The sequence below is a fragment of the Heptranchias perlo genome, chromosome 7 (assembly GCF_035084215.1).
Source record: "Heptranchias perlo isolate sHepPer1 chromosome 7, sHepPer1.hap1, whole genome shotgun sequence".
NCBI lineage: Eukaryota > Metazoa > Chordata > Chondrichthyes > Hexanchiformes > Hexanchidae > Heptranchias > Heptranchias perlo.
Window position 1 is genome coordinate 73,925,214 of NC_090331.1, and position 24,959 is coordinate 73,950,172.

General features: G+C 38.1%; 1 protein-coding gene across 1 annotated transcript in view; it reads left to right on the top strand.

Annotated features, from left to right (window-relative positions):
• LOC137323875 (protein unc-80 homolog) overlaps positions 1–24,959 on the top strand; it is a 254,762-nt gene that overhangs the window by 38,465 nt on the left and 191,338 nt on the right. Inside the window, exons 8-19 of the mRNA XM_067987905.1 lie at positions 1,602–1,863; positions 4,918–5,052; positions 5,561–5,777; positions 6,459–6,599; positions 8,351–8,619; positions 11,352–11,693; positions 14,077–14,208; positions 14,819–14,966; positions 15,777–15,884; positions 18,178–18,326; positions 21,835–21,998; positions 22,690–22,788. Of these exons, the coding sequence (XP_067844006.1) occupies positions 1,602–1,863; positions 4,918–5,052; positions 5,561–5,777; positions 6,459–6,599; positions 8,351–8,619; positions 11,352–11,693; positions 14,077–14,208; positions 14,819–14,966; positions 15,777–15,884; positions 18,178–18,326; positions 21,835–21,998; positions 22,690–22,788 (2,166 nt within the window). The remainder of the gene's footprint in view (positions 1–1,601; positions 1,864–4,917; positions 5,053–5,560; positions 5,778–6,458; positions 6,600–8,350; positions 8,620–11,351; positions 11,694–14,076; positions 14,209–14,818; positions 14,967–15,776; positions 15,885–18,177; positions 18,327–21,834; positions 21,999–22,689; positions 22,789–24,959) is intronic.

A 24,959-nucleotide genomic window follows, 5' to 3' on the forward strand; every position in this document is an offset into this window, starting at 1 on the left:
AACAAGAAAAAAAGAGGCAAAAATAAAATATGAACAGGTTAATAAATGAAAGCCAGCACAGGTTTGTTCAAGGCAAATCGTGTTTGACTAACTTGAAAGTGTTCTTTGATGAAGTAACGGAGAAGGTTGATGAGGGTAGTGCGGTTGATGTGTATATGGACTTCCAAAAGGCGTTTGATAAAGTACCACATAATGGACTTGTTAGCAAAATTGAAGCACATGGGTTTTAAGGGGCAGTGGCTGCGTGGATGCGTAATTGGCTAAGGGACAGAAAGCAGAGAGTAGTGGTAAATGGTTGTTTTTTAGACTGGAGGGAAGTATACAGTGTTGTCCCCCAAGGATCGGTGTTGGGACCACTGCTCTTTTTGATATGTATTATTGACATGGACTTGGGTATACAGGACATAATTTCAAAGTTTGCAGATGACACGAAACTCGGAAATGTAGTAAACAGTGAGGAGGATAGTAACAAATTCCAGAAGGACATAGACAGACTGATGAAATGGGCAAACACATGGCAGATGAAATTTAACGCAGAGAAGTGTGAAGTGATTCATTTTGGTAGGAAGATTGAGAAGAGGCAATATAAACTAAATGGTACAATTTTAATGAGGGTGCAAGAACAGAGACCTGGGGTATACGTACACAAGTCTTTGAAGGTAGCAGGACATGTTGACAAGACTGTTAAAAAGGCATATGGGATCCTTGGCTTTATAATTAGAAGCATAGAGTACAAAAGCAAGGAAGTTATGTTAAACCTTTATAAAACACTAGTTAGGACCCAGCTAGAGATTTGTGGCCAATTCTGGGTGCCACACTTTAGGAAGGATGAGGGTGCAGAGGAGATTAACTAGAATATTACCAGCGATGAAAGACTTCAGTTATGTGGACAGCCTAGAGAAACTGGGGTCGTTCTCCTTGTAGCAGGGAAGGTTAAGGGGAGATTTGGTAGAGGTGTTAAAAATCATAACGGATTTTGATAGAGTAAATAAGGAGAAACTGTTTCCAGTGGCAGAAGGGTCGGTAACCAGAGGACACAAATTTAAGGTAATTGTCAAAAGAGCCAGAGGCGACATGAGGAAACAATTTTTTACACAGCAAGCTGTAATGATCTGGAATGCACTGCGTGAAAGGGTGCTGGAAGCAGATTCAATAATAACTTTCAAAAGGGAATTGGATAAATACTTGAAGGGGGAAAATCTGCATGGGGAAAGAACAGGGCAGTGTTATTAATTGGATAGCTCTTTCACAGAGCCGGCCGAATGGCCTCCTTCTGTGCTGTATCATTCTATGATTCTAAGAAAAAGAGGTTTCTCAATTGAAAAATTGTACGTGTTCTTGGTCATATTTTATGTTATAATCACTTTTTTTGAAAACATTCTTTCAAAGACTAAACGATACCTTCTAGAAGTCAAGAATAAAAATAAAAAAGACCAATATAAAAAATGAATGTAGAAAGGGCAGCTGGAGGTTCAGAATATTCTAAAATAATTGTTCTAGTCCTTGAACTCAGATGAAAGTTCCAGAGATTTATACATTAACATGCTATTCATTTTTTGCTCTCCTATTCTTTGTTTAAATACAAACTATATCTGTTACAGAACTTCAATAACCATACCACTGAGTCAAAAGTCTCGGTATGCCACTTATTTTGATGTTGCAGTATTGCGCTGTCTGCTGCAGCCCCACTGGTCTGAAGAAGGTATCCACTGGGCACTGATGTATTATTTACAAAGACTTCGACAGATTCTGGAGGAGAAGCCTGACAGACCCTCTGAACCTGAGATAAGTCACTTACCCAGACCACGCAGTAGTTCCATGGTAGCAGCAGCTCCTTCTCTGGTTAACACCCATAAAACACAGGTATGAAAAGATCATATTCAGATCTATGCTTTCTAATTATTCACTTCTATGTCAAAGTGGTTTAGTTTTAAAATGTATTTTTACATTAAAACTACAAAAACTAAATTGTAAAATAAAATGACACAAAAAGTTAACATTACTGAGTTAAAAAGACAGATGAACATTTCAAGTTGTTAGATGTTGGCAAAATAGTTAACATGTCTGAATGATGTTGAATTAAATATTTACAAGGATAACCATAGCACATACACACATGTTGGTTTACCACAGGCAACTTAGTTACAATTCATCTCTTGTGCAACATGCATGTAGTATTCATGCAAGAAGTGACATACAGCACACGTTAAAATTCCATAGCATCCAAATTAGTATTTCTTTTCCTTCTTTGAGCCCAATGACATCTATGACTGATCTTGGAAGAAGGCTTGCTGGATTGGGTAGAGCACCCCACACTGTGTAGTAAACCTATTACAGTAGGTGTACAATAAACCTATTGTCCCCTTTTTTGGCAATTGCACCATGATGGGTATATTGTGCACAGGTCCCATTCCTAAAAGGTCATATATGTGAGCAGTGATTGATTTAAAAACATTTTCCCCAAAATGTTGTCCACCTTTCAGTCCTCTGCTCACCTGAAGGCAGCAACTCATAATAGTGTGGTTGGAGCATGGTTCTATAGGAACTGACAATCCATCAGTACTATAGCCTTATTTCATGATTAAGTCTACAAATTGAAGCCAGGATTTTCTGCTTTGACAGAATCTTGGCACACAATCAGCGGCCAGGAGTTCCATTCACTCCAGTGGCCCACCCCTGACTACAACCATTTTTCTGGGGTAAGAGTAACTACCATGTTTTTTTAGGCAGGCTGCTGACAGGATTCCCATCTCCATCAGGGAGCCTGTCTAGGTGAGGGGGTTGGATGAAAGATGACTGTAGCGGGCCTCGGGTACCTTCTACAGTTCATGGAGGCAGGACAGCTTCCGTGGACAGCATAAAAGGATGTTTTAAATTTTGTTTAAAATTTTTAATTTCGCAGGACTGAGGAGTTGAATTCATCATTCTGCAAAGAATTCAACTCCATGCAGCCATTTAAAATTTAAATCCCCTCTCCGTATGCCAAAGCAGTGCAGAATACCAGCAGTGCACTGGCATTCCTTACGCCCAGTGTTGCCAGAGTGCAAATAAAAGAAAGAAAGAACTTGCATTTATATAGCTTCTTTCACGACTTCGGCACGTTCCAAAGCGCTTTACAGCGAATGAAGTACATTTGAAGTGTAGTCACTGTTGGAATTTAGAAAATGCGACAGCCAATTTGCACACAGCAAAGTCCCACAAACAGCAATGTAATAATGACCAGACAATCTCTTTTTAGGTGTTGGTTGAGGGATCAATATTGGCCATGACTCCGGGGAGAGGTCCCCTGCTCTTCCTCGAATAGTGCCGTGGGATATTTTGCATCCACCTGAGGGGGCAGATGGGGCCTCAGTTAAATGTCTTATCCGAAAGACGGCACCTCCGACAGTGCAGCGCTCCTTCAGCACTGCACTGGAGTGTCAGTCTAGATCTGTGCTCAATGACCAGAGGTATGTCAGATGTTGCATTCCCGTCATTTGCATATTGCTTGAATTTGTCGGCCCACATTTGGGTGAACATATTTATTCCTGGCATCGCTTCCGATGAAAAATCCTGGAAGTGGCAGGGCTGAGTGGCCAGATGGTGGAGCAGCTCCTGGAATGATTTCCTGTACATGTCCTCTTGAGTTACACTGGGGAGCCTGTGTACCTTCAGTGGAGGGCTCTTTGAGTGTCAGAAGGCTATTTAAGCATGGGGGCCATCACAACTGAGCTGGATTCAGTCCTCACCCAGGTCCATACATGGTATTTTCAGAAGAGGTTCCTGGATAGCAACCTGGTGTGGTAGCCCTGGCTGATATTTTTCTTTTTTGCCTCACACCTGACCCGGAGATGCTAAGGCCAATTGTAATGTACCACTGCTACCCCAGCAGATGTTACCTGACTTAGCAGAGCTTAGCAGACCTGGAATCTTGGGCCATCAGGAGAGCTTCCATTTTTCCTTTTACAACTCTAAGAACAATGTGAACAAAATGTTCAACCAGAAATGGATTTGTTCATTTTTAAAAAATAAAATAGAAAAGGAACATAAAATGCATGCATGTTTTGCAGATATTCCATCTCTGCTGTCTCCATTTACATGCTTGCTGCAGAAGGAGCTAGATAAATAAAAAGCAAAGGGTGGAAAATTATGATTTTCATAGATATGTTGTGACTTCGCCTATAGATTAGTGTCTGGATACACAAAAAGAAAATTAGTGTGGATATAGGAATCCTTATCATTGCTGGTGACCTTTTTGATCAGTGCTCTTCACTGTGACTTGAAAGTTTCCTTTGTGAACTGCTTTGCTGGCCAGTGAATGACCTATACCCTTGAGTTGAAATTATTTAATGCACATAGTGAACATTTTAGCTTCCTCTGAAACCTGGAACCCTACCTTACACATGCACCTACCTTGTCATACATGGGTGTACGTTCAATCATGCGGCAAAGTTTGGAGAAAAACGCCATGCCCAGTGTGTGTAGCCAGCATAACCTGACTGGCACTTATATAGTACAGTTATCTACCAGCTCATTGTCTGTTGACGTATAAGGTTGGTGTTGTACTGGCAGGTAGGTATAAGTAGCAGTGTTGAGGTGCATTGTAATATCTTCATGCACATTAGCTTATTGAATGTTGTGTGGGCCCATGAATAAATACAGAGGGGGTGAAATTGGTCTTGGGCAGTACCGCTAAACGAGCGATAGTAAATCGGCAGTCGTTTTTACAGCCCGCCCGATTTTTCTTTTCCCTTAAAATCAATGGAAAATTGGGCGTGGTGCAAAACGGACTGTCGATTCACTATAGCCTGTTTTGTGCTACCGTCCAAGACCAATTTTGCTGTGTGTGTGAATAAATATATAATTAAAAAGATGGAAAAGCTTTTTTTCTGAAGTATTTTATTTTGATCCATTTAATGTTTACAATGTCTTTGCAAGGATCTTACTATGAAGTGCAATGAAGAGGAAAAATCCCTTAGTTCTGAAACATTTTCTAAGGTGTCCATGACAAACCTGAGACGACAGGCTGTTCCAGACCTTTCTACTGATCTAGGAATGAACATCTTCAAAAAGGTGACAAAAACTTTGATAAATATTTATTAGGCCAGACAAAAATTTAATTTTAAAAGCAATATTACTGGTTTAATCAATATTCCACTTACACATATCATTGGTATTTACTCTTGTGTTTCCAGTCTCCATTTTACACTTTAGAACAGGGACAAATAATTGTAGAACAAATAATTTTCAGTACTGCTGAATGCGGTTGCTACACCAATTGGGCTCAAGTCGGCATTAATTTAAATTACTGGAGTATTGGAATTTGTTACATAGTTCATTTCTTTATTGGTTTAATATTTGTTTATGGAGTCATAAGCCTAGATTTTTTGGTGATAGTTATTGTAATTCTGGCAGTAACTAAAATAAATAAATAAGTTAATGCTGGTGTTAAAGTAATGTAAATCGGAAAACCTACATCATAAGCCCAGAAACTTAAGCTGCTGCTGCCTAAATGTTAATATGCAAAATTGGTTTGTGACCTACATCAAATATTAATATCATTAATTTACTGGTCTACAAGTTCAAGAGTCGCAAAGAGGAACGTGAACGCAAAGGCTCAATCCCGTTCCATCACCCAGGTAAAAAGAGGCAGCGACGTATGGGAATGCCATTTCTTCTCCATGAGGATCATTTAGATGTGTCACCGACTCGAAGCACATTCTCATTTGGGAGCTTTTCTGGAACTGGGGAAGAAAGGCGTGGTTTGGAGAGAGGTGGATGGCAAGCTACAATACTGGGTGAGCCAAGAATATTAAATGTAGTTGCTTAAGTTAACTTAATTTCTCCCATAAAATGTTTTTTAATGGTCATATTGGGTGTTTTACTTGCCTTACGAGCAATTTTTTTGCTATTTCTCCTCCTCCATACTATGCACCATTTGACTTTTTACCTGGGTGATGGAATGGTTGACTGAGAAGAGAGTTGAATAACTTGCTCCCAGATCGTCCGCCACCAATACCAGGTGGTGCGTAAAAACGCTAATTAATTAACCCTTCAATTTCCCTTTCCAGACTTGTGCCTGGTGTCTCCCCTCAATATACTAAAGCCTTGAAATTACACTCTGCAAATATTAGTATAATAATGCTTAACGTGCTCATGTTAAATTGCTTAATCTGCGAATTTAACAGAGGCGTTAACTTGTTTTTAAAAAAGTAATTTAATAGCGAACTAATGAATGTATTACAAACTCATTAAGTGCCCATACAATAATCTTTGCACTGTGTAATTTCAAGACTTAATTCTGATTAGGAATTCACCACATGTGGAATCACAGGGTTGAACCCGGTGTTAACCCTCTGTGGCATATAGTTTTATATATGTTATATTTTTATTTTCACTGGCATTTGAATTTGTGTTTCTTAAAATGAGGTCTGGTAAACTTACCAGAGGATTTTTAAGACAAAATTCTTCTTTCACAGGAAAATTCACCCGACGAGGGAGTTCCGATACAGCAACAGAAATGGAAAGCATGAGTGCTAAGCATTCCCATTCCCATCACACCTTGCTGAGTGACATACCTGATCACTCCAACAGTCACGGAGATAACACAGTTAAAGAAGGTAAGATGTATGGTGGGTGGAGCTGTAGACACCCTTTTTTAATTTATTGTGCAAAATGGTTCCACTAGGAAATATACTGAAATACTTCTTGCAATAAAGCCCTTTATAAATGAAAATGAGAAAATTAACTTGAGTGAATCAAAATTCAAAATGTCCGACTGTCCTCATTGAATACCACATTGATGTACTAACATGCTGCACCATGCAATGGTGAAACTCAACTCTGTGCATTAGTGAGCTTAAGTGATGCATGCTAACCGTAGCTGTGTCATTTGTGGGAACCACAGGGCAGAGTGAACCCAGGCTGTTCTCTCCGCACTTCCTAGCAGTCACCTCAAAAGTGACGATGGCAGAGAACTTTAAGTAGGTCACATGCCTGCCTCTTTGTTAGGGAATGTTGCATGGTCTAGTGGGAGCTAATAAGTGAGCAAAATAGACAAAACATCACGAATTTAACTGGAAAATGATAAATTGTTATTCATTACATAATCCTAATATATTAAAGGGACCAGAATTTCCTGGAGACTTGCGTGGTTTTATTGCCTCATCTACAGCAATGGGTTCACTTTCCAGTCAAAAGTCCCAGGAAATTTTGGCATATGTGAGTTTCACCATAATTACTTGGGACTTTTGCGCCGCTCCACCAATACCCTTACCAAAGCCGTGAAAAGTTGATTATCATAGCACCATCCCCAGTCAAGTCAATGGCGATCGCAAATTTCCTGGATTTACGCTAGTTTTCTAGCTGCAGCCACTTAGGCTGAAAAATAATATGCAGATGAGTGTATTTGAATTCATGAGTTCAAAATAATTGCTTTAAGTAAAATAAAATCTCTGCTCTTGATACATTTCATTCTTATCTGAAACCCATCAAAACACCACTTCTTCATTCTGTGTTAGGTTTAGTGTATACTGTGTGCATGTTGTAGGGCACTGGAGTGCCTACAGATGCCAATGATGAAAGTGAGCGTGAAGGAAACATTAGTCTAGGCCCTTTTTTGGTGCACTGATAGCGTGCGGCAGAAGCCAGAGGCCCGAGGCTCGTCCGAAATTGAGCCTCGTGCCTTATCTTAATAATTACGTCAAGTTGCGGGCACCATTCGTGCCTCCTGAGGCAGCTCGCCCACTTCCTCTGGACCAGTTTGGGCCAGCTGTGGGACGTAGTCTTGTCTATTTGGACCTTTTGCCCCCTTTTCGTGCCTGAGAAATTAGGTCCAATTTTGCCCCGGTTTGTTCAATCTAAAACTTTGTAGGTAGTTTAAATTAGTAATGCCATCTTCTAAATAAATGGTTAAAAAATTTTTAAAAATCTGTAACTTGAGTCGTTATCTGTAATCTTGACAACTGAATACAGCAGCTGAGTGTGCTCATAACTCAAACAATTTTCTGCAAGTGATCAAGTTCAGCATACTGAAAGGATTTGAAATTCAGAATTTAATGACTCAAGTCATGCCAATATTGATCTGCTTAATTGATGCAGATGGGATAAGCCTTTGGCTGTGCCGCTTCTAAGGTCCCTAATTCGCCATAATGCTCGCTGTGGCACATTCAAATTAGTTTTCCAGGAAATTTTGGAGTAAGTTTGCAATAAAGAGATTGGTGCACGAAATGGCGTAATTAGTAGCATACATTATCTTTCGTGCTGTTCCAGGAAATTCCGAGTCGTTATATCATTATGTTTAAGTCTGAAATATTAGCAATTGAATTTAAAATTATGAAAAGAAATCTTAAACTAATTTTATGTTTTACAGTGAGATCACAGATTTCCACAATCACTGTAGCCACTTTCAATACCACAGTAGCCTCCTTCAATGTGGGATATTCCGATTTCTTCAGTGAGCACATGCGAAAACTATGTAACCAAGTGGCTATACCCGAATTGCCCCATGAGCCTCTGGCATGTGCCAACCTGCCACGCAGTCTGACTGATTCCTGTATAAACTACAGCAGCCTTGAGGAAACAGAAAACATGGAAGGAACCAACAATTTTATCAAGAAAAATGGGATGCTTGATCTAGGGGTAATTTTTTGTCATAATGAAATAGAATGTAATGTGGCTATGGGAAGTGTAGGGAGGCCTGAAGAATTAAGATTTCAATGATTCAAAGTGTCAATCATTCAGGACAACCAAAGTGATATTTAAAGCAATGGTATCTATTTTCTGATTATCTACAATCTACTCTTAATTTGAAGTTGCTTACTTCAAATTCTTTGTTAATTCGAATTGAAATCGTTTAGAAAGTGCCTCCTGTGCTGTTTTATTAAAATTGCTTAATTTGAACTACTGGATAATTGACTTTGAACTAACAGCAGCAAACTGCAACTACATTCTAAATTGCATTTTTACACTCAAAATCAACCAGCCAGCGGTCACTGTACAGTTAAGGTAAATTAAAAGCAGGCTTCAAAGTACATAACAGAAAATTTTATAGAGGGGTAAAAAGTATTGCTATTATGAAGCCAAATATTTGTTTTTCTGCTATGCATCAATTTCTATATGGTACAGGAAAATTCTAGGTGCAAGATTTGTATAGTTTATTTTATGCAAAAATTGAACACAGTCACTGATTACAGGTTATAGATTATGTTATACTTTGTAATCAGTTACAGATTATTTGTTGATAAACATTCTGTAATGAAACAGCGATCATTAATACTGCAATGTGACCATCACCACAAATCAATGACATGGAGCACAGTAAGACTTAGTTTATGTACACACAAACAGCAGCTGCTAAAAGTAAAATGGAGCAAAATATTTCCTTTTACAAGCATGCAGCTGTATGTTGCCAATGATGGCCAATATAGCAGGTGTGATGATTTAAATTATTCTTGAGTGGTGCAGTGATACCATGCATTTGAGCAGCATTGTGCATATCACATTAGTGGAAGGTACTGGTTCGATTTCCCATACTGCTGAGTTCATAGTTACAACTGCACTGTTGTGGGAATTAAAATTGGAAGTAGAGTGACCACTGAATTACTTTAGTACACATGTCAGCAGGCAGTTTTGAGCTCTGTTGGTGGAGGCCTGTATGTCTCATGGAAGGACAAGGGAATTGGGACAAAAATAGAGAGATTCATACCCTTACAAAAAATAATGAAATCTCACCCATCTTAATTTTTCTTCACTGCATCCCAAGTAATCGTTCAGCCCCTAAATAGTCCAACCCTTCCTAATTATTTTTAATTGCAAAAATACATTATTAATGGGGCCAGATTTTGCTGTAAAAACAACGATGAGGCTAACAGCGTTCATCGTTATTTATGTGCAAATCGGAAAGCAACTTGTGGCGACTGCACACGTGCAGTTAAATGTGAAAATCTGGAAGTTGCTCTCTGAGATGCGATGCTCCTCCAAAAGCTGTGCGAAAACGGCATCTCGCAGCCTGGCTCCCCGTTCAAATGTATTGAACGACAAGTACCACCTGTACTAATGTCACAGATACGGACTAAACTCGCCAATAAAAGTTAAGTCAAGTCATTTCAAATCTAAGTACCATTTTAACGGTGTGTCAAGTCTTAATTACTGTCAAACAACCTCTCTGGCACTGAAAATTAATTTTTACAAGTTTATAGTCTCATTCCTTCAAATTTTAATTATTTTTGGACAATTTAAAAAAAATGTAAATACATTTTTTTACTTTTTTCTTTCTGCCCCTTTTATCTCTGACTCTTAATTTAATCTTTCTTACCCTCTCTTTATTTCGCTTTCTGTACCTGACTTGACATTGAATTCACTATTCTAACTTACACTTCCTGGTTCAGATTCTGTGCTGTTATTAGTGATGCTTCAACCTGATTGGTTAAGAAAATGCACAGTTGCTTGCCCTGTTCACACAGGTCCCAGATGCCCTGTAGAGGGCGCTGTGCTGTTTGGATTTCTAATTCCCTGGAATTTGCCATGCAGAAGTTCATAGAAAGTCTATGGACAAGTGCAAGCCTAACGAATGGTTCACCGCTCACAGCAAAATGCGACCCCACATTTATTCATTGGTGCTTTGCGTATCCTGTTGTAACACATTCTCTGTCAAGGCTACCTTGACTTGACTTCTGACTATCTCGTTACACTTCGTGCTATGGGGCATTCCCTGCAGTATATTTAAACACACAAAATGTTTGACCTCTGTTATTAGTATACTGTGTAGTATGGTTTATTTGCAAGTCAATCATTATCCTGATTAACGAAATGATATGGATTAAAAATGATTTAGGACAATCGGCAGGTATCTTATGAAACCTTCCAGTATGTGATGTAATGTGTTGTGTATGACAGCAGTAATGGAGAGCCGTTTGACTTAAGTTTGTGTAGTAATTTTTCAAGCTGCATAGGATATGAAAATAAGGTGGAAGCTGAAACAGCAGGGGATCAAATAGTAGGACTTTACTCTCCCTGCAATGTACCATAGATTTAAGGGCAGTAAGCTGATTGTTCTTCAGATCAAGCTACCTATCCTTAGTTCTCTGATACAATACAGATGCTTGACCATTATTGATGATTAAGAAATGCCTTCATTTGTATTGGTTTGAAAAAAATCTCAGATGTTTACTTTGGTTTGTTTTTAATGCAGAGCTATCTTGAGATGGCAAAATATATTTGTTTAGATTCATCAAAGGATCATCATCAACAGTTATGCTGCTTCCTTTACTTTGAAATGAGGATCTGTACATAATTTTAACTATTCAAATATGTGTACTGTGACAATTCTTGGTATTGTATTTGTAAATGGACTTTTTTGTTTACACTTTTAGGTCATTCTAAAAGCTTTGTTTGTGGTGCTTAACCATGATATCAGTTCTCGTATTTGTGATGTGGGGTTAAACATTATTGACTGCCTGCTGCAGCTGGAGGTGGTTCCATCGGTAGATAAGAATTACAAAATTGAAGAAAATAAGGAGAATAATATAGGTGAGAAATGGCAGAAAGAATCAGCCAGTCAGCGAGGATCATCCAGTGCATTTGGAGCTGCACCAGAGGAAGGAAGTGGAAGTGGCGGTGGCGGAGGCGGTGGCGGAGATGGTGGTGGTGGAAATGGTGACGGAGGAGGAGGCGGAGGAGATGATGGAGATAAAAAGAGCAAAAATCAAGAGCAGGTTTGTTATTTCCTACCTTTTAGAATTCAAGAATTGCAAAGTGTGAAATATAGCATTTCTTATCGATAAATTAATCAGGGGTTAGGTCCTTTTAATTGTCAAGTTTGTAGTTATTGATAAAAAGAGCAGTAATTGAGGATTGCAGCGCAAATATTCTGGATTCACATTAAAATAGAGAATGGTTAGGGTTTTAATTTTTTTAAGTGTGTCTCGATAAGTAAAAAGAATATGCAAAGTGAAGAAGTAAATGTTTTGTTTGGAAAATTGTCCCGTTTAAAGAGCTTATTTTGAAGAAATTACACCGAAGGGACACAGTCCAGTGCACCTGCTAATTAAAGCAGCACCATCACGTTATTTGGAAAGTTACAGCAGCAATGAAATTACATTCATGGAACAACCTATTGAAAAATTCTCCTGTTGCATTACCATGTTGGACCACTGGCATGATTTTTCCTCCAATATTTAGAAACAATTTACTTAGTATTTATTAAAACTAAAATCATACAAAAAAAGTGAAAAAGCAAAAAATTTAAAGTGGCTAAAGACATGATAATGTCACCATTTCACAGATCGAATTGATGCACCCTCCTCTGTTCTATAAATAATGCCCTGCTTTTAATTCAAAATATTTACAGCTACGTGACAGCCATTCTTGAGGGAGTACTGTCAGCAAGATTAAAAAATCCTGAAACATGTTGGCAGTCTCTCACTCCGCCCCAACCATCCTCAAAAAACATGACTGCATCTAAAGAGGAAAGACCACCTTGTTTCATAAATCCCATTCCTTCCACAAACCATGTTCAATCTGCTCCATCATGTACTTCATCCAACCTATTTAATCTCCTGAGGAAAAGTACCTCAAAATTTTGCCTTTCCCTCCAACTAAAATCCAGAGTACCTATGTAATCTTGCATTCTACATTCTAGACCTGTTGTTTTCTTTGGCGTGATACTTCCATGGTCCTAGCAGCACAGGCACCATGGTTCATAACAACATTGATTTTCTCTGGTGTTACCCATCCTTATAACCATCACCAGATATTTATTCAGCTCTTTCATTAAATGTATTAATTGACATACAATGACAGCTTTATTTGGGAGTCTGTTTCATGCATCCCTAGCTCAGTAGGAAAGAGAAATTCTTCGAATCTCAAGTCTTGCTTGAGGCTGGTTAATTTTATGCTCCTATTCGCTAGTGTTTTTGCACAGTCTAAGTTAGATAATCTTCTGAAATTTAAAAATAGTGCATAGAGGAATTTAACCCATTTATTTATATTGGAAATGTTTCACAGAGGGTTTGTAGAATCTGTTTCTTGGATATTATAAATGTTATTGTGTTTTTCTCCTCTTCTCTTTTTGTTAGGTTTCCCTACATAGTGGTAGTTCAATATTGCTGCATATTGCTGTTCAGCCAAAAGGCTGGAGAGGCAGATGACCTACACCAATTCTTCTCTCAATTTTGCTTTATTTCTATATGCGAGATAGATTTTACAATCCCTCTGTAAAATGTTTCCAATATAAATACATATGGGTTAAGTTCTTCTATGCATTATTTTAAGGACACTTGTTAATGCAAATATGTTAATCAGTCAGCTTAAAAAAATGGAGCATTGATGAAATACAATAAATACACAACTGTTAGCATTAACTTTGATTCAACCAATGTTGCTTTATAACTATGTGCGAGAATGTGTTAAGAGAACATTCTGAGGGAGTTTTACAATGCCTATTGCCATGGTTGTCAACTGATCCAATTTAATCAGAATTGTCATAGTTTTAAAAATCTCCAGAATACAGATTTTAAGAATGTGATACAAATTTGTCCTTCAGTAGTGGGGCACTGAAATTGACTTGTGTCCCTAGCCCAGGGTGGGGAACAGTCAATATTGCCACTGTTGACCACTTATACACACTATCAAGTAGGAATTATGAAATGTGAATGAAGGGTGAAGACTGGATCAGGCTCAGCTATAATGTCCTCTACAGTAAAATAGACCACTGCCTAGGTTCATACATGAAGAATCCCCCCTTGGATGAGGTACCAGAGGGCATTCAACATCTATGGAACCATATCCCAGTACAAGCCACTACCTTCCAAGCGGGAGTGAGAAAAAGGGGAAAAAAAATCTGTTTCAAACTTTTAAACAATTAAAATTATTTGAAAGTTTTGAAAATTTTTCAGCCTATATGATATATATATTAAATTATTCAGGAAATCGGCATTTTTACAAAATTCCTGTTACTATATGAGCCCTAGTCCTTCCCTCCATAAACACAAACATATCTCTTGCAGGAGCAGATCATTCCTCAATCCAGCTTTTTGTGCAAGTGTTTGCAACTAGTCTCATACTGTGAGCCACTACATTGTATTTATGTTTACTTAGGATGAAGACACCCCAGGGAGCATTCATAAACTTACATTAACAATGCTCATTAAAATAGTGAAGTCACTGGGATGTGCATACGGTTGTGGTGAGGGCCACCGTGGGCTGTCAGGAGATCGTCTCCGACTTCAGGTAAGTGGCTTCCATTTAAGAATACGAACTGCAGGATTAAAAATGATGTAGAGGTGACCAAGAAATGTCACACAATAGATGGAGCTATTCTATGTTTGGAGGCTAAGGCACTTTTTGAAAGTAATGTAAAGGGGCTTTTACCATTGCTGGTTGTTCAATTCACCCCACAAAAAACCTGATTGTAATTAGGTATATTTTTCAGATTCACACAAAATTATAACTCAATCATATCGCCGCCTCCTTTTAAACTCAGTTGAAGATATTTCAGCTCAAATATTAACACCATTATTAGGCATGCCATGTCTCAAACCCCACTCAACTAAGTGTAAGCTGATCCACTGCCATTTTTGAACAGAAAAATAAAACTAATTTCTTCAGTATTCTAGAACTATGATCTAGGAGTAGCACTGTATTGGAGTGCATTGTCTTCCAATCAACCAACTTATCATTGCTTTCTTAGTACAATATACATATGAATTAAATAACATTGCTTTGTTAGTCTTTTACTGAAGCATATCTGATGCTAGCAACAATTTTATACGAATTTGTTCAACACTACTGTTAGCTAATACTAAGCATTGTTTATTTTAAAATGTATTAATCATTTTAGGCCCAGAACTGCCTTACTAGATTGTACAAACTTAGCAAAGTACAGTTTCGTCAAACTCTGCGGGAGTACGTGAACAAGGATTCTCTGAACAATGTAGTGGATTTCTTACATGCTTTGCTAGGGTTTTGCATGGAACCAGTTACTGACAGTAAGTACAGCAACTCTTTCTATCAACTATTTTCTTTTCTGTATGTGGCAGTCACTAAGTATATAATCAGTAGGGTTTGATTATGTACAAATACTTACGAGGTAGTTACCTGTATCTATCTGGTTTTTAAATTGGATTCTATTACAATCCCTTTTATTTATTTTTTCTTCTTTCTAACTTCTCCCTGCTCTATTCTCTAAGCCTTTTGAGTTGGTCATTAACAGATCTGTATGAATGGTCTAGGGTGAGTTGCCCACTAATTCACTCCTATGTAATGAAGAAGTACCTATCCCTCTTTTCATTTTTCTTTGTTAGCATCATTGAGATGGGGAAGTCATTGTGTGAGGAATCACAAAAACAACATGGTATGGTACAATGGTGCACCAAACCACTCATCAACATTTGGAAAACTCCAAAGGGAAACTCGAGGATAAGGTTCTGTATCCTGGAGATTGATGCTTGAAATCATAATTCTTTCCCCCCCCCCCCCCAATTTTTAAATCAATTTCTACATTTCAAAAAACTGAATAAATAACATTTACTTCCTAAAAACTGCAGCTACCATTTTTCCTGTTAAAGAGAGGGTGGGGTACCTAGAGTTCACATGTAATGCCTAACTAGGTGGTCCTAACCTTCCCTAAAACTCAACAGTTTGCATGAAGGATCTAAAGCTTCCTGTCTGGTATTAAAAAAAAAAATCTCACTGGAATATTTTTTTGAGGAATCCCCAAAATGTGGATGTCCTCTCCTCATGTTCATTTTTTAGTTTCTTTAACAGCCATTTATTTTCCAAAAATTTATCTTCAATAGCACTAGGTATTCAGATCCGATCAGCTGGGGGTTGCAACATCCGCTTTAGGCGCCCCAGCCTCTTTGAAACAGGAAAATTGGTGGCTCCAATCGGGAGACCTACCACAGGTAAGTACATTTTACTTATTCCTTTTATTTTTATAAGTATAGGAGGTGATTTAAAATTGTTGCATGGGCAGGCTTCTTTGAGCCTTATTTGAGAGTACTGCATTTAAGTCTTTTAAAATTGTTCTGACTTTAAAGCTTTTTAAAGTTATGATTATTAAATTTAAATGAATTGTGAGATAAAAAGAGATACCATCCACGTCAGTGTGCTGTTTGTGTTGGAAACATTGAAATTGAAGCCTTGTGTATTAGAAAAATTATTCCCTAAATTTATATTTTTCCACTCAAAGTGAGTTATTGAGACAAATGTATTGTTTCTTTGAAAAGGCATTTGAGAGAGTTTTCTTCCTAAATAAGATCCGCAAATATAGACCAATTTCAATTGAAGATGAAACTTTTGCTTTGTTGACCCAATTGGTAAATGCACACAGCCTGTTGAGGTACTGAGTCATAACTTCCATGAAGGTTCGAGTGCTGAATTAGCTGATTTCAACCAGAGCAGCAATGATTAGTATTACAGTTGGCCTCAGTGCAATTGAATAAAGGAGGGGAAGAATCCATGTGGGGTTCTACCCTGAGTGCTATCCAGTGTAGCAGCATGTTTAGAGAGATGTTTGACAGACAGGAAATAATGAATTAGGGTAAATGGTTGTTAATCGGATTGGAGAAATATTGGAAGTGGTGTATCCCAGTGTCCCATGCTGTGTCCATTTTTGTTCTCAGTATATATACAGATGATTTGGACTTGAGTATAGGGAGCACAATCTCGAAATTTAAGGGGCTTGATGAACATTGAGGAAGACTGTAAAAGATGTCAAGAGAACATACACAGATTAGTGGAAAGGGCAGACAAGTGTCAGCTACAATTTAATGTGGATAAGTGTGAGGTAATACATTTTTGGAGGAAAGACGAGGAAGTATACACCCAACGGAAGGAAACTAAAGAGAGATGGGGTTCAAATATGTAATTTTCTGAAAATGTGAGTGCAGGTAGATAAAGCCATTTTTTTAAAAAAAGGCTAACATTTTGGGTTTTAGAAATAGGTGCAAGAGTATAGAAGCATTGATAAATTTGTACTACACATTGGTTAAGTTACAGTTAGAGCACTGTGTGCAGTTTTGAGCACCCCATAATAGAAAGGACATTAAAGCCATAGAGAGTGTTCATACACCCTGACGCAGGGATGGAAAATTAGAGCTATGAGGAACAATTTGAAATATTAGGGCTATTTCCATTGGAGCAGAGAAGGCTAGGAGGAAATTCAATAAAGGTTTAAAATTTCAAAGGAAAATACTAATTCTTCCAGTTGGGGAGTAAGTCACTGGGGTTGTCAAATTAAAATTGCCACTGAGAGTGAGGAGAGGGGTCAGAAAAATAAATCTTTATGCAGAGTTGTTGGAGCATGAAATGCTTTGTCCCAGGTAAATGCTTTGTCCCAGGTAAATGCTTTGTCCCAGGTAAATGCTTTGTCCCAGGTAAATGCTTTGTCCCAGGTAAATGCTTTGCCCCAGGTAAATGCTTTGCCCCAGGTAAATGCTTTGCCCTATGTTGAGTAGTTGAGGCAAAATCCATTGATCGTTAAAGGAAAATTGGTTAAATATTTGAAGCAGAGGAAGAGAGTGGGATTAGTTTTAGATTGCTCTAGTATGGAGTCGGCACAGACATGATGGGCCGAATGATCTCCTGTGATGTTACACCACTGTGGTTCTATGAAAAGTGCAAGTGTTTGGATGTCAAGTGAATACAGGATTGAACTTGGCTGTGATGCTCCCATAGTTCAACAGCCGGCAGATACCATCTAGGCTCATGTATGAAGCTATCTACTTTGGTGAGGTACTGCGGAATGGTTTTTAGAGAGGAAGGGAGGAAATTGGACAGTGGAGGAAGTAAAATTTAAAAAATGGGAATCCCTAACATTTCCGAGTAGGAAAGAATTAAAATCATGGAAGTTAATCTTTGGAGGTAAAAATAGTTGTCTCAATTGGCTGCAAGCACAATTCAAGCATGGTAGTGTTTTAAAAAAAAATACTTTTAGAAGTTGTCTATTGAGTCACAGAGTTGGAACTTCATAACAAAAAGCAGCTATTATTTGCAAATTACCATGTTAATTGATGTGCAGACAGCATCTCCCCCTAAGGATAAATAAATGATTTGCAGACCAATGGGAGTGAGCAAGAGAGATTTAAGAGGATTAAGGATGGGTGAAAGCAAATTGGTTGTAATTAGTCAAAAAGGACAGAAGGATGTGAACATGGGCCTTAGTAAAGTATTAATTTGTATTTTCTATACATTTAGACAAGGCTGGATTTGGAAATAATTTTACCACTGGTGACAGTAAATCAGCTGCACAGAGTATGGAAGCAATTATTGTGAGCTGCATGTTCAAGCCTCTAATCACACGATGCGCATCCACTACACATGAATTACACAGCGCTGAAAATCTGGTAAGAATCCCTTTTTCTTTTAGAAGCCAATTTGTGAGTCTGATATTGTCTTCATGGTATGTCACTGTACAATAATATTTGCATGGAAATTAAATTCTAGGATTCTCACATTATAAATACAATTTTAAAAAAAAGTCCTTAACCATTTTACTAGTTTACCTAGAACCAAGGTGTTTGTGATTGGAAATTATAATGAACTGCTGTAGGAACTGTCCATTTTTAGCATAATCTGTGTGTAAAACTACTAGAGTATCAAAGTAAATTTATTTAACAGTATCTATATATTCTGAACCTAAAATTGAATTCATAGATTCATAGAAAAAAGGAGCAAGAGTAGGCCATTCGGCCCTTTGGGCCTGCTCCACCATTCAAAATGATCATGGCTGATCGTCTAACTCAGCACCCTGTTTCCACTTTTTCCCCATATCCCTTTAGCATTACGAAATATATCTATCTCCTTCTTGAATATATTTAATGACTTGGCCTCCACTGCCTTCTGTGTTAGAGAATTCCACAGGTTCACCATCCTCTGAGTGAAGAAATTTCTCCTCATCTCTGTTCTAAATGGCATACACCGTATACTGAGACTGTGACCCCTGGTTCTGGACTCCCCAGCCATCGGGAACATCCTCCCTGCATCTAGTCTGTCTAGTCCTGTTAGAATTTTATATGTTTCGATGAGATCACCTCTCATTCTTCTAAACTGTAGTGAATATATGATGTGGAGATGCCGGTGATGGACTGGGGTGGACAAATGTAAGGAGTCGTACAACACCAGGTTATAGTCCAACAGCTTTATTTGAAATCACAAGCTTTCGGAGCTTTCCTCCTTCATCAGACGAAGGAGAAAAGCTCCGAAAGCTTGTGATTTCAAATAAAGCTGTTGGACTATAACCTGGTGTTGTACGACTCCTTACAGTATTGAATATAGGCCTAGTCGACCCAATCTCTCCTCATAGTCAGTCCTGCCATCCCAGGAATCAGTCTGGTAACCTTCATTGCACTCCCTCCATGGCAAGGATATCCTTCCTCAGATAAGGAGACCAAAACTGCACACAATACTCCAGATGTGGTCTCACCAAGGCCCTGTACAACTGCAGTAAGACACCCCTGTTCCTGTACTCAAATCCTCTTGCAATGAAGGCCAACATACCATTCGCCTTCCTAACTGTTTGCTGCACCTGAATGCTCACTTTCTGTGACTGGTGTACAAGGACACGAAGGTCTCGTTGCACCTCCCCTTTTCCCAATCTATCACCATTCAGATAATCTGCCTTTCTGTTTTTACAACCAAAGTAGATAACCTCACATTTATCCACGTTATACTGCATCTGCCATGTTCTTGCCCACTCACCCAACTTGTCTGAATCACATTGGAGCCTCTTTGCATCCTCCCCACAGCTCACATTCCATCCCAGCTTTGTGTCGTCTGCAAACTTGGAAATGTTACATTCAGTTCCCTCATCCAAATCATTGATCTATATTGTGAATAGCTGGGGCCCAAGCACTGATCCCTGCGGTACCACACTAGTTACTGCCTGCCACCCGGATAAAGACCCATTTATTCCTACTCTGTTTCCTGTCTGTCAACCAATTCTCAATCCATGCCAGTATATTCTCCCCAATCCCATGTGCTTTAATTTTGCACACTCACCTCTTGTGTGGGACCTTATCAAAAGCCTTCTGAAAATCCAAGTACACCACATCCACTGGTTCTCCCCTATCTATTCTACTAGTTACCTCCTCAAAAAACTCCAGTAGATTTGTTGAGCATGATTTCCCTTTCATAAACCCATGCTGACTTTGTCCAATCCCGTTAATGCCTTCCAAGTGTTCTGTTATCACATCCTTTATAATAGACTCTAGCATTTTCCCCACTACTGATGTTAGGGTAACTGGTCTGTAATTCCCTGTTTTTTTCTCCCTCCTTTTTTAAATAGTGGGGTTACATTTGCCACCCTCCAATCTGTAGGAACTGTTCCAGAGTCCATAGAATTTTGGAAGATGATCCACTATTTCCAGGGCCACTTCCTTTCATACTCTGGGATGCAGATTATCAGGCACTGGGGATTTGTCAGCCTTTAGCCCCATTAATTTCCCTAGCTCTTTTTTTTTACTAATACTGATTTCCTTCAGTTCTCCCTCTCACTACACCTTTGGTTCCCTAACATTTCCGGGAGGTTATTTGTGTCCTCCTTTGTGAAGACAGAACCAAAGTATGTGTTTAATTGTTCTGCCATTTCTTTGTTCTGACTGTAAGGGACCTACATTTGTCTTCACTAATCTTTTTCTCTTGACATATTTATAGAAGCTTTTACAGTCCCCTGCTAGTTTACTCATACTCTATTTTTCCCCTCTTAATCAATCTCTTTGTTCTCTTTTGCTGAATTCTAAATTGCTCCCAATCCTCAGGCTTGCTGCTTTTTCAGGCAATTTTATATGTCTCCTCTTTGGATCTAGTACTATCCCTAATTTCTTTTGTAAGCCACGGTTGAGCTACCTTTCCTGTTTTATTTTTGCATCAGACAGGAATGAATAATTGTTGTAATTCCTGCACATGTTCTTTAAATATTAGCCATTGCCGATCCACCGTCATCCCTTTTAGTAAAGTTCCCCAATCTATCCTAGCCAACTCACAACTCATACTTTTGTAATTTCCTTTATTTAGTTTCAGATTCAACTACTTCACTCTCCATCTTAATGAGGAATTCTATCATGTTATGGTCGCTTTTCCCTAACAAGATTGTTAATTAATCCTTTCTCATTGCACAATACCCAGTCTAGGATTGCCAGTTCTCTAGTTGGTTCCTCAACATATTGGTCTAGAAATCCATCACGTACACACTCCAGGAATTCCTCCCCCACAGTATTATTGCTAATTTGGTTTGACCAATCTATATGTAAATTAAGGTCACCCATGATTATAGTTGTACCCTTCTTGCATGCGTCTCTAATTTCCTGTTTAATGCCCTCGCCTACATCTCCACTACTGTTTGGAGGCACATAGACAACCCCCACCAGCATTTTCTGCCCCTTGGTGTTTCTTAGCCAGTTGCATAATCTCCTCAACCAGAAATGGGATGATCACTACATGAAAAGCAACTAGTGAAAGGGTTAAAGATTAAAAATTTGTGAACTCCACTTGTTTTTTTAAAAAAAATCAGCCTTCTTAGCCAACTGATTAGATTGCAACCTTATGACTCACCATTGGTATCTATCATTTACATTTTAGTTTTGTTTATATATTATGTACACAGAAAAAAAAATGTTCCAGGATATAATAGATTTTTCCAGCAGAAGGGAACTGTTATGACTAGAATAATGACTAAAAACAAGTATGATTAAAACATTTTTGTAACACCAAACCCTATACAGGGTTTAGTAATTTTTACTTTAAACAAATGTAATTCTAACCTATAAAAAATAATATAGGTGACTGCAATCATTTGCTTTAGTGAATCTGCAGTATACGTACATGGACAGCGTTTATATAAATTTTTTTCTTTAGGGGCTTTATTGTGACATTCGTCAACTTGTTCAATTCATCAAAGAGGCTCATGGGAATGTTTTTAGAAGGGTGGCACTAAGTGCCCTCCTAGATAGTGCAGACAAAGTGACACCTGGTAAGAAACCTGAAGACACTGAAGAAAAGAAAGTGTCAGTTGGCAAAAGGTATGTGACTATTATGTTTTCAACAGAATTGAATTTTTTATTGTAACTGTATGTTTGTGACTAATATTGTAGTTGTAATTTGAAGTGGCACTGCATAATGAAGAAGTGCTTAATGGTTTTTGTTTTTATGAGAGAAGTGTGAGAGTAGCTCATTCTGTGCAGGAAGTGCGCCACAGGCCATATTGGTTAGGGCGCCCTGTAGTTGCTCTGTAGGGCACCTGCCTGAAACTAGCATTATGCCCGTAGAAACGTAGGCCCGGCATTTGCTGAAAACTTGTGCGTTAATAATAACGCATCTGTGGCATACGCCAAAAAGCATGGATAAAAGGGTTGTGTTCTCTTTCAATTTAAAAAAAAAGTCAATAAATATTTTTATGAAGATGTTTTTTCAATATTAAAGGTACTCCACCTTGACTTTCCTTTACCTTTCTAATAGCCAATAGTCAGTCAAAACCATCTTTCAAAATCTCTTCAAAACCTTACAGCCTTTTGTTTCAGATAGATTATATCATCGTATAATATTATTTTCATTTCACAACCTGCATTTTGAGTTTAGATAAAACATAAAAAGATAAAATTATACCTTTTATGAATGAATGATTCAACATAATTTAATCTATAAACAGCAAATTGAATGGTTGGAAACTTAGTTTTGTTTTTTGTACAGTAATTTGAATTTGCTTGATTGCAGAGCTGAAGGAGGGCCAACCATTGATAAAGCACAGGCTTCAGCTGCGCCGGATGAATGCCGTAGCCTTGTCTCCAGCCGCCCTCCTCAAACCCCAGAACAGTGAGTGACAAGTTGTTGTTTAAAATGTTCTTTCATTATCCTTCACATACTAAAGCAGTATCTCAAAGGTGTATCACAGGGAGAATGTCCTTTTAAGATGTTTCTAATGTTGTGTTACTTGTTCCTGTCCAATGCTATATATAAGTTCCTTAATTTGAATTAACATTCCATTGTTTTCTCCTGTTATCAGCAAGGGCTCAGGCTTGTACTATGTCTTAAATAAAGTCTAGCTTTATTTGTATTTTTGTATTTGACTCAATCAATTACATTATTTTGATATTTGAGCTGATTCACCACTAATTTAATTATTCTTGGTTTAAGTATAATAACAGTTTAAATTTGGCCATCATTGTTATTGAATAAGGTTTGTCAACACTCTGTGTCTGAGAGGGACTTTACAATCTGTAGACCAGCCAGAAGCCATACCTGGTGCCTCTATTACTTTCTTACAGAGCCTAATGCAGGCACCTCAATCAGTTGAGTCAAATTCTGTTAGACAGAATGGAAAGCCTCAGAAAGGAGTGACCTGACCAATGTATTTCTACTACTATGGAAAAGATGTAGGAGCAATACCATGGAATAATTGAGCTAGCTGGGGAATGGTACTTGAGGCAATCACAGTATCTCAGGAGTACCACATAAAAAAAGCTTGTATTTCATCATCTTTTGTCAATGCCATAATATTGGGTTCCAAGATTCATAAGTCTCTTTGATTCGATTCTCATGGCCTCTCCAATGTTCCTATTAGAGTCCATCACATTTACAGTGAGGATGAATAATGCCAAGGGCTGTCCTAAGACTTTGAAGTCTGCTTCAACTTCGATATCAACTGGTGCACTCTTTTCATTGTAAACCATAGTGCTAAAACACTCCCTGTTAGTAGGTATCACCATTTAAAGATAGTTGGGAATGTGCTTACAATTGGAACAGCATTTGTTGAGCCAATACCTTTGCATTTTTCTTAGTGCGCAGTCATATCAAGACCATCTCTGAAAAGGCGATTGATGCTGAGTCCATAACATCAGCCCAGATCTTAATCAGCCAGTGGCTCACATACAATGTCTGCCATTTCCTTTAACATTCTTGGCTAAATGGAATTAGATAAGCTGCCCTATCAGCTTTAAGCCCATTAATCTTAGTTAAGTCCATTTCTGAAGTAACTTCTATTGAAGTAATTTTAGCTGAACACCTATCCAGCATTATTGGGGGAAAAAAGCTGATTTTCAGGGGATGAGAATGGAACTAAGGAAAATAAACTGAAAAAAATACTGATAAACAAAGAAAAAGAACAACAGTGGGGAACATATAAGACAGTGATCAGTAGAGTCCAGGAGAAATATATCCCACTAAAAAGCAAGAACAAACTAGCCAGTAATGATATACCTTGGATGAATAAAGAAATAAGGGTGAAATTGGAAACTAACGACAAAGCCATACGCTAAGTACACAGACAACAAAGGAGAGGATGACAAAAGGGAATAGGAAAAGGTTAGAAAAGAAGTCAAAAAACAATTAGGAAAGCAAAGAGAAACTACAGAATTAAATGATCAAGGAATATAAAAAGAAATAGTAAAGTATTCTACAGACACATAAATGACAAAAGAAAAATCAGGATAGGGATCTGCATGATAAACTCAAAAATAATGACAGCGAAATGGCAGAAATATTAAGTAATTACTTTGCCTCAGTAACTACCAGGGAGACTAACATGTTGGGCATGATATTAGAAGAAGAGATCAAAAAAGTTTTAAAGATATTTAAAATAGAAAAGGGGGGGGATGATAATTGATAAACTAATCAAACTTAGAGAGGATAAGACCCCTGGTCTGGATGGATTGCAACCATGCTTATTAAAAGAAGTTAGGGAGGAGATAGCAGAGGCACTATTATTTATTTATAAGAATAGTGCCAGAAGACTGGCGGACTGCTAATGTCATATATTTAAAAAGGGAGATAGAACCACTCCAGGGAACTATAGACCAATTAGCTTAACGTCGGTGGTAGGAAAGATAATGGAATCCCTACTCAAAGATGTAATAGAAAAACATCTAGAAATCGAAAATATAATAAAGAATTGTCAGCATGTTGTCCCGTCATAATTTTATATACCTCAATTAAATCTCCCCTCAGCCTCCTTCCAAAGAAAACAATCCCAGCCTATCCAGTCTTTT